The sequence below is a fragment of the Maudiozyma barnettii genome, assembly GCF_903064755.1.
Source record: "Maudiozyma barnettii strain CLIB 1767 genome assembly, contig: KABA2_10, whole genome shotgun sequence".
Lineage (NCBI taxonomy): Eukaryota > Fungi > Ascomycota > Saccharomycetes > Saccharomycetales > Saccharomycetaceae > Maudiozyma > Maudiozyma barnettii.
In genome coordinates this window covers 388,450-397,949 of record NW_024545247.1, presented here as the reverse complement: position 1 = coordinate 397,949, position 9,500 = coordinate 388,450, and the positions used below count along the sequence as shown (strand labels likewise).

The following is a 9,500-nucleotide window of genomic DNA, read 5'->3' as shown; positions in this document are numbered from 1 at the left end:
AGATGTATCTTGGGATCTAATCTTAAGAAAGCAAAATACACTTGTTATTCTTTTCTTTTAATTGTAGATGTATTTTTATTATTATATATAATTTATAGAACAAATCGAATCTAACTTAGAATGTAAGCTCAGAATTTTGTCTTTATATATTATTTGTTTTCTTGAAACTCTGTTTCTCTTAATACGTAAACTATTATTACCTAATGAAATGTTTAGTTCTTATTAGGACATTTTAGATATCTTGTTCCCACTTAATATCTGTCAAGTACACTTGAATGATTATTATTCGTTGTTCCTGTCAGAAATTAAGAGTGATATATATCACACTTAATTTTAACATAGGTAAATAAATACCTTTATGCACATTTACCCATATGTGTCATCACTAAGTATCATCACAATACAAGACATAAAAAGAAGCAGTAAATATAATATATACAGAACATTAAATGTTCTACAATATGTCTAATATGTATAATATAAAGTTACCGATTGATTATCATGTTATAAAATGTCCGAATTAAAGCACCCAAAACTTGAAGAGACTAATAGAAGGAAAAACCTCTATCTCAGGTTCTCTACAAGGAAGGTGGCGAAACATTTTTGAATTTGGTTCCGGTAATGGCGTAAATATGTTATGTGGTACGTCGTACTACGGTTAGTACAAGTGGTGAAACAAAACAATTCTCAGTTCTCAATTCTGATTATCTATTACAGAAAAAATTGTGATAGATTTTGCAGTTTCACAACGAAATGTAGGGAAGTAGGCACAACTGCGAACGAGAACCATATCGTCATATTAGAAAATAATCAGTCTGATAGTGTTTTATTATATTCCAAAGACTGTTACAAATTGGAAAGATACTACTAGCCATTCCCGGATAAATAGTAAGATCATTTTTTTAAACCGTGACATAAAATATGTTATGTTAGGAAACAGAATATTATATAATTGATACACGTATACTATTTGTTTAGCTGATACTTTCAATAAAGAGTTACCTCGTAAATTCGACATATCTAACCCGCACCAACACATTCGTTAACAAATAATGTGGAGCTCCTTCCCATTACCGCCTGTGCTGATTAGGTTTATAAATTCGAGTATTCATGGGGGGGTGATAAGCAAGGTTAATAAAGAATAGCGTCATTTCGATTCTCATCTGGTAAGTGTTGTTATAAGCAAGTTCTTTCTTGGGTGGAAGTTATACCCAAGATAAAAATGGTTATGTTTCCAATATGTTTCTAATTTATTTCTTATCACCAATATGTTTTCTAAGGAGCGTATACAGATTTGAGAGCCGGTGAAAAGATTCGCAAGACGGCGTTGTAACATAAACCCCGTTCGAGCAGGAGTGGATGGAGCCACTGGCAAGCCAAGAGTAGTGTAGCGTGTCTGAGTGAGAAAAAACAACCACAGAACTGGTTCTCTCCAATTTATGCACAGTCGTAGATATTACCGGATTAGTTGTTTTTGCCAGTCTTCTACTACTGGGGCCCACTCAATTGATCAATAATAAGTTGAAATAGTGTGTGTATGTACATATGCTACGTCAAGTTAATCTACGTATATGAGCAGTATAATAATGTTTCTTGGTAATGAGACCACCGATAAGCCACATGTAATTAGCAGTCGTGTTATCAGCCATACACCACAAGCAATGAGACTTCGGAGTATTCAACAAAATAAACGGAATATCTGTTGAAGACAATTATATAGGCGGAACAGTATCATGTCAAGAGATTAAATAACAATGCATCTCGCAATGAACGCCAAGAAAAAGCCGCCTCAACCACAACAAACCATGAACGATGTTGTTGTGGCTTGTGTATGTAATGTATATTCTGTTGTGTCAGCAAAATAACGTATAGCAAAGTAAATGGATTCGACCAGATTCGTTTGGGTTCTTTCAGCTTCGCTTGTTCCTCCTTTGAATTTCGCTGTCAATTTCCACAATCCCAAAGTGACAACAACAGCAATAAAAAGGGGCGAGAGGGCGAGAAAGAGAGAGGAGAGGGGGCTTATCAGTTCGTATCTGATAAGCCGAGACAAGCCGAGCAAGCGGAGAGAGAGAGGAGTCTTTGCTTGCCACGGGATGCTTGCCACGGGTAGGCGGGTGGGGTGGGTGCCATTCGATGCCATTCCCAGTCTCAATCTGTTGTGTTGTGTGGGTGCGTCATACTTTACTGCCGCATCCAAATCAGGAATATATACGGGATGGCATGGCATGGGACGGGATATTAATACGTGTGAATCACAGATAGATAGCTAGATAGATAGTAATACAGAGAGGTGGGTGGGTGTGTGTCATACACCCACAGAAGGGCCAACAAAAATGGGTAAGATAGCGAACTGAGGCGAGGAAAGAAGGTTGGATCACACAGACAGAGATGAGATGATCTACTACTAGTTACATTTCCTGTATTCTGTTGTGATATGAAGAAGAAGACACACACTTCTGAACATGTTAAGATCGGGTTAGTTGAGGAGAACTCAAGGTTATCTCATCAACTGTACAACTCTTGAATTTGTCTTATCTGTAATTCCTAAATTCGCAATCTGTTTGCATCTCTGCGCTTTTTCGTAACTTACCATACTGTAAAGACATATACGACTTGTTCCGACATGTGCAATTGTCTGTAATTCTTTCTCGGGTATGACCTTTCTTCTTCCCTCTTTTTTGTTTCTCCTTTCCCCTCCTCTGCTAATTTAATAATCATACAATATGATTATTAAATATATATTATATATATATATATAAAGGAACCTTGATGAGGTAATTTCTTGATTAATAATCTTTATTTGTTTTTTTCTTTTATTTGTTTGTTGTTTTTTTTTCTTGAACGATATTAATCTCAGAAATAACCACTGCAACCCCTTATCATTCAATAATGGATCAAACTAACTACACTACAAAGAATAAGAGATCATTATCTCAATCTTCTCAATATTATACAAATTCTAAACTATCATGCGAAGAAATAATAAATAAAATGGAAAATGAACAAGATGCTATAGTGGTTCGTCTATTAAGAGAAATTAATTACCTGAAACAGGAAAATACTAAATTAAGAAATCAACTAAATAATAATCGTAGGAAATTTCGTCGCCATTCAACGGGCACATCGTCTGCCTCTACTAATAACATTGATGATGAAGTAATAATTGACGATGATGATACCAATAATAATATGGAAGAACTTTTGCCATTGACCCCAAGAAGATCATTTAATAATGGAAGCACGTATACAACTCCAATTTCATCACGTAGACCAAGTAACGTTAATTCAAATACTATTTTCCCAATACATACACCTGCATCCTCGTCGTCGTCGTCTTCTTCTTCTTCTGCTAATATCAACTCAATAACAGGGAATTTCTTAAGACCTAAGAAATTCACATTTTCTCATATCCCTTCTTCTTCAAATGGTTCAACAATTGTTTCATCGTCCTCATCTGCCGTAGGGATTGAAAACTTATCAATAAATCATTACAATCATAACAATCACACGAATAATAGAAAGAGAAGAACTTCAAGTACACTTTCTTTAGAAAATAATCCTCATTTTAAAAATCATGAAAAGAAAGTTAATGAGATACTACCATTGAGATAAGATGGAATATTTATCATATTCAATTGTATAAACTCGTTAACTTTTTTTTTTTGATTTGATTTGATTTGAATTTCTTGTTTTTTCTTTTTTTTTTCTTTTTGATCTAGTTGATTTTTATAAACTTTTTTTCTTATTACTACTTCTTCATCTTTATTATAAATTTGCTTAAATATTTAACTATATATATATATATATATAGTTAAATGCAAAATGGAAAAAAATTTATACATATATATTCAAATATATATATCTGGATAAGTATACTGTTACAAAATATTGTTTTAATAAATAAAAAAAAATTTGGATTTAAGTTTAAGTATTATTTTTTTTTTATATTGGTTTTAATTATCATTAATTTCAGCTTCTTCACGTCTTTTAATTTCACTTTCCAAATTGGAATTTAATAACGCTTCAGCTTTTTTAACATTGTCCATATTATCACCACTAATTATAAACTTTCTAAATGTTTCATTAGCGGTATCAACATAATTTGATTCTACATCATCCATCTTACCTGTATCAATCCTTGTATGTGTGAATTTTCTTAAATTTGAAATTCTATTACCTCTAGTACCCATCATAGCACCAACCAAAGTATCTGGAATCAATACAGTAGCTTGAAATTGACCTTCATAAGATCTTGAAGATCTTCTTTGATTGTTGTTACTATTATGATTATTACTATTACCATTACTAGCAGCAGAATTATTACTAGCAGTATTATTATTGTTGTTATTGGATGAACGGAATGTTACAATCTTTTGTTCACTATTAGCTAATACATGTGGGAAATAATGTCTTTCCGTGATTTGATCAATATTAATCTCTGCATTCAAAGTCTTTGCAATATCATCAATTGTAGAACCAATTGCCTCTGCTGGACCTTGTATTTGAAGGATTCTTTCATCTGAATCAGGTAAAAAATTACGAGATGCAACAATCTTAACATCGTTAACATCAATCAAATGTCTAATAGTACGGCCTTGTTTCCCAATAATTGAAGAAATCTGTGTATTAGTTAAAATGACTCTAATATTATAAATTTCATTTAATGATGAAATTGTATTAAAATCTGATAACTCAGGTGGTGGTAAGAATGAATTTAAGAAATAAAATGGATATTTTTTAATTTCAATTGGTTGATTACTTATTAATAATGATACAATATCAGTCATTGCTTGACTAATATTTTGAATAGTACCTGCACAAGTTAAAATTCTATCGGAACAACCAACTTGTTTTTCGGTGACATCTATCTTAACATGATTATCCTGTTTAATTTTTCTTAAGTATTGACCTTGGGGACCGAATATTCTACCACATTCATCTAATGATAACATAAATCTTTGATATGTCGGTAAATCGTCAGAGACTTTATCTATCTCATTAAACGTATTATTGGATCCTTCATTATAACTAGTATTGAATTCATATTCTGAGTTTCCGTTTTCACTAGCTGTTTCACTTTCAAACTCATTAGTATTTGAGTCAGACATTGTGGTTGATCAAAAAAAAAAATATATATATATATATTAAAAGTAATGAGCTTTGCCTCTGTGAACGTGTATTCTGAATGTACACTTTTCCAAATAGCAACTTACAGACTCTGTGTAGGTACTATTCTTTCTCAACACTGAATAAACAGTATTATATATAGATATTCAGTTCCTGTGGTGGTGGTTGATGGTCTAATGCTCTTCTTTCTCTTTGTTTGTTGATTTTCCTTTTCTTGTAAAACTTTCCCGCTCTGCATTTTTTTTGTTTTGCGAATAAAAAATTCTGTATTTCTCTGTCTTCGCTCTTTAAATCTGAAGAGGGAGCGTGAGTGCGGTGCATTAATCTCTCACTACCAGATCATTATTACTATACTGATATAGTCAACAGATGAGATGAGATGAGATGAGATCAAATATTATTTCAAAGGAGAAGGTCGTACGTTGAAGTTGAATACAAGGCAAATGAACTGTGTATTATTCTTATCTATGTATGCATATATATGTATGTAAATGAGTATATGTGTATGTAAGTTGGTTTCTTGTTTATATTTAGGAAAGTACACAGAGATAGCTATCTATTAACAATAACAACAACAAAGGAATTCAATTTGTTATTGCTAATATTAACAGTGTGACTCTTCAATTAGATGTTTTAAAGCATCTCCGAGAACAGTAGCAATCACGTCTCCGTCTTTGATCACATACCCTTCTGTTTGATCCTCCTTTAACACCGTGGTGAAAGAAGTATGGGAGTAACGTTTGACAAAATCTTTATACCCAGTCACCGTAGTAAGCTCCACTGGAGCACTCTTTAAGAAAGAATTTGTAGATTTAGACATATTGTCAGATTGTTTGTATAGTATATTTGTATTGCTCATTAGGTAATAGTATGCGTGTGATGTATATATTTATTGGTTGATATGTTTCTTTCTTTGTACACTGATAGTAGTATTTGCCCAAAAAATATTATTATTAACAAAGAAGTAAAAATTTCTTGAGATTCATTTGATCTCTTATTTATATATTAATTGAGCCCTTTTCCCCAAATAAAATGGAGAATAGAGAATCCTCCTCTGTCTTTTGTTTCTGCCCCATCGCTCTATTGCTGGTGACATCCCTTAAATTAAAGGTCCACCAGCTCGATTTCTATTAGTAAGAAAAACCAGAAAATTAAGCGGAAATGGAAATGGAAGCGGTTCGAATTGCGGATTTTTTTATTCGTTTATTTCACGCGGAAGTTACCCTCGCAGAAGTTACCCTCGCTGTCGTACTACGTGATATGCTAATATATCTATATATCTATATATCTATATATCTATATATCTATATATCTATATATCTATATTAGTAATATTAATAAGCTAGTTTACGGTGTTATGGTCAGTACTTTACATTTTTTATAATATTTATGACAGAATCTATTATAGAACATTCTTAATCTTACCCAGGATACCACGTTTCTTCTTCTTTGTCTTTTCTATGTCGGTTTGATGTTGCGGATCTGCAATCACCATGGATTTAGGTCTTGTTTTCTTGCTGGTCGGTCTGGCTACGGTAACATCTTGCTTACGTCTAGCACCGGAGTTGTTACTTTGAGTATCCTTGGTCGACGACTGGATGGATGACGCTGTAGTTTGCTGCGCAGTCTTATGGACATTCGGTGGTTGTGGTAATGCATCTTTGGTTCCCTTTTTACTCTCGGTAACCACTATAGTAGCAGGCTTACTGGAAGAGGATGACTGATTCTTGACTGATTTCTTCGTATTACTTCTATGTGGAACGGTAATTTTATCAGTGTTTGTCTTAGTGGTGTCCTCCAGAGGCTTATTGCTTTTCGCTGTTGCAATGATATTCTTCAATGGTGTAGATGCCTTAGGTTGTTCTGGTGGTGGTGGCTGTTTCTGTGGCGTTGAAGATTGGGATGCTGACGATACTGACGTTGACGTTGATGACGTTGATGGTATTACAGTGGCTTGTTCAGAAAGGTTTCTAAAGTCGAAGTTTTTAGATGTAGGGATCGTCTTTGGGACAGTAGCACCAGCAATTTCAGAATCAGAACTACCAAGTTTACTGGTATCCTGAATTGGTGCTCTTAAATCAACAGATGATACTTTATGTAAATCTAAATTTGGAGTACTTTTCAAAAGTTGTGGTGTAGTGGAGGTTGGAGGTAACGTTGTATCAGAACTAGAATCAGATGATGAGACCCCAACAGATGGAGATTTCTCCTTTATATCATTAGGATGTTCTTGCTCTGTACGTTTGATCTCTCTATGGATTAGTTCATTAGTCTCATTGATAAACTCATTGATTTGGGTTCTTGGCGCTAATTCATCTACAGTTTCAATTTCTACTTGTTTCTCATTGGCATAATTGATTTCCCCTTTCATGGTAGGAACAAAACCTCCCATTATAACTGGTTGAAGTATTGACATATATCTATTTCTCAAGGTAAAGTATATGGCAATACCGATATGCTCAGTAATTACCGCAGTAAGAAGAATGGTGGACCATTTGTAAACTATTGGATTATGATTATACCATTTACTTTCCATGTCCTTGTTGATATTCAAAGTTGGTGTCCCACCAACACCTGGTAAATAACATGAACGATACATTATTGTCAATGTAGGAGCCACTAGTGTACTTAGCCAAACGATGATACGTAATAGACCATTCCATGGAGCCATCTCTGTGTTTGTCCTAGTGATGTCGATCCCTCTAGTAGTTGTCGATGGCATGGTACTGACCATATCAAGCACACCAGGAATTAGTTTAGGTTTGCTAGCATTGGTTACCTTCCAGTAGTCTACTTTCAATACAATGACATTGAATACAAATAGGATAGCTGGTGCAATTGGCCAAATGGTGGTGAACATGGCTACATACCCAAATTGAAGGACAAGTTTCTGGAAGTTGAGGTCTGCATCGAATTCACCCCAGGCGCTGGTTTGATAACCCTTAACGATGCTCCAGATGTCCATGTCTCTACTGCCATGGCGGGTCAATTTGGCCTCGACGGTGGCTTGATGTTGTTTCATCCCTTCTTTTCTTGCGACTGCCTTCGCAGTTAGGCGGTTCAAGATTATAGGAACAATATTATCCGTGGCAAAGAGGATGAATGAGTTCGTGACTATAAAATAGAAAAACTGAGATTGATGACGATCAGTGTTTACAATATAATCTGCAGCCTTCACTGGGAATCCTCTTAAACCCAATTCTAATTTCGTCTCTGGTGTGAAAAGATAACTTAATGGAAGATAAATAAACAAAGTGATTAGTAAAGGCATATAACTTGAACAGAATTTAATCATGAAATTTTTTTCAATACGTGATTTTTCTCTATTAGTTGGTTTTTCTAAAGTAATAAATGGTTCAACAAATACCTTATTATAAATTACGGATATGACTGGAACAAATACAGAGATCAATATGGTTGGCAATAATGATAATAGTGGTACCATTGGACCATTGTATATTTGAGTCAAATATATTTCCAATAGAAAACATGCAAACTGGGACGCTACAAGTAGAACCCCAAACAAAACAACGATAGGGACAAACAATAAATTCATGAATGTTCTTGAAGTCACAGAATTAGCTGGAGTTGAACCATCCGGTAACCCAATTATGGAATAAACTGATTTAAATGAACCGAACAGGGATTCATATGATAATTGTTTGTTATAAATCCATGAGGTAATAAATGCAATAGACCAAAGGACGTTCAAAATGGTAAATCCTCTATTGAATTCCCATGAATTACCATTAGAATAGTAATAAACGAAAATACCTGGTATAGCTAAATATCCTAACCATTTATTATAATATTTGAAAAATGCAAAATATAAGGATATTTTTGGATAATTGGTTAAATTGGTTAGAATTTTTAAATCATCATCACTTGGTAAAGCTTTTATATTTTTCTTGAATGTTTTATCGAACAACCAATTTAATTTCTTGGATCTTTCCGTATCATATAATGGTATAATATCCTGAACAAAACTTAATTCTTTAATACTAGTAGTTAAAAAAACATCAATATCTGGGCTATCTACACGTAAGAACAAATAATCAGCCGTTGGTTGATAACCATGTTCAAATCTCATGTTTATCGAAACATTATTCTCATTAGTGAATGCTTCACACAATGCTAATAAATTTTTCTTGTTGTGATGTTCATTGCTGAAGACAACCGCACAATTTGGATCTAATTCCTCCAACGTAGTATATTTTTTCATCCTTTATTTAGATAAAAAATGGTTGAAAGAAATATAATTAGGTTGAAGAGTGGTTAACTTCTATGATTCTCAGTTTTGCTTATCTTTATCAATTCACTTCTATTTTGAAAATAAAATGTTGTACTTCTTTAAGGGCTTTTACAAAAAA

The 9,500-nt window shown here is 33.6% G+C and overlaps 4 protein-coding genes across 4 annotated transcripts; 1 reads left to right on the top strand and 3 right to left on the bottom strand.

Annotated features, from left to right (window-relative positions):
- Positions 1 to 2,892: 2,892 nt before the first annotated feature.
- RTS3 (Rts3p) lies at positions 2,893 to 3,615 on the top strand (the record flags this gene model as incomplete). Its single annotated transcript, XM_041552556.1, has 1 exon — positions 2,893 to 3,615. The coding sequence occupies one exon, from the start codon at positions 2,893 to 2,895 to the stop codon at positions 3,613 to 3,615; it is 723 nt and encodes a 240-aa protein (XP_041408490.1).
- Positions 3,616 to 3,956: 341 nt separating this feature from the next.
- KABA2_10S03938 (KH domain-containing protein) lies at positions 3,957 to 5,111 on the bottom strand (the record flags this gene model as incomplete). Its single annotated transcript, XM_041552555.1, has 1 exon — positions 3,957 to 5,111. The coding sequence occupies one exon, from the start codon at positions 5,109 to 5,111 to the stop codon at positions 3,957 to 3,959; it is 1,155 nt and encodes a 384-aa protein (XP_041408489.1).
- A 623-nt stretch (positions 5,112 to 5,734) lies between these two features.
- On the bottom strand, positions 5,735 to 5,989 carry KABA2_10S03916 (uncharacterized protein; the record flags this gene model as incomplete). Its single annotated transcript, XM_041552554.1, has 1 exon — positions 5,735 to 5,989. The coding sequence occupies one exon, from the start codon at positions 5,987 to 5,989 to the stop codon at positions 5,735 to 5,737; it is 255 nt and encodes an 84-aa protein (XP_041408488.1).
- A 543-nt stretch (positions 5,990 to 6,532) lies between these two features.
- On the bottom strand, positions 6,533 to 9,352 carry IST2 (Ist2p; the record flags this gene model as incomplete). The annotated part of the gene is made up of 1 exon (XM_041552553.1): positions 6,533 to 9,352. One exon carries the CDS (start codon positions 9,350 to 9,352, stop codon positions 6,533 to 6,535), a length of 2,820 nt encoding a protein of 939 aa, XP_041408487.1.
- Positions 9,353 to 9,500: the final 148 nt, after the last annotated feature.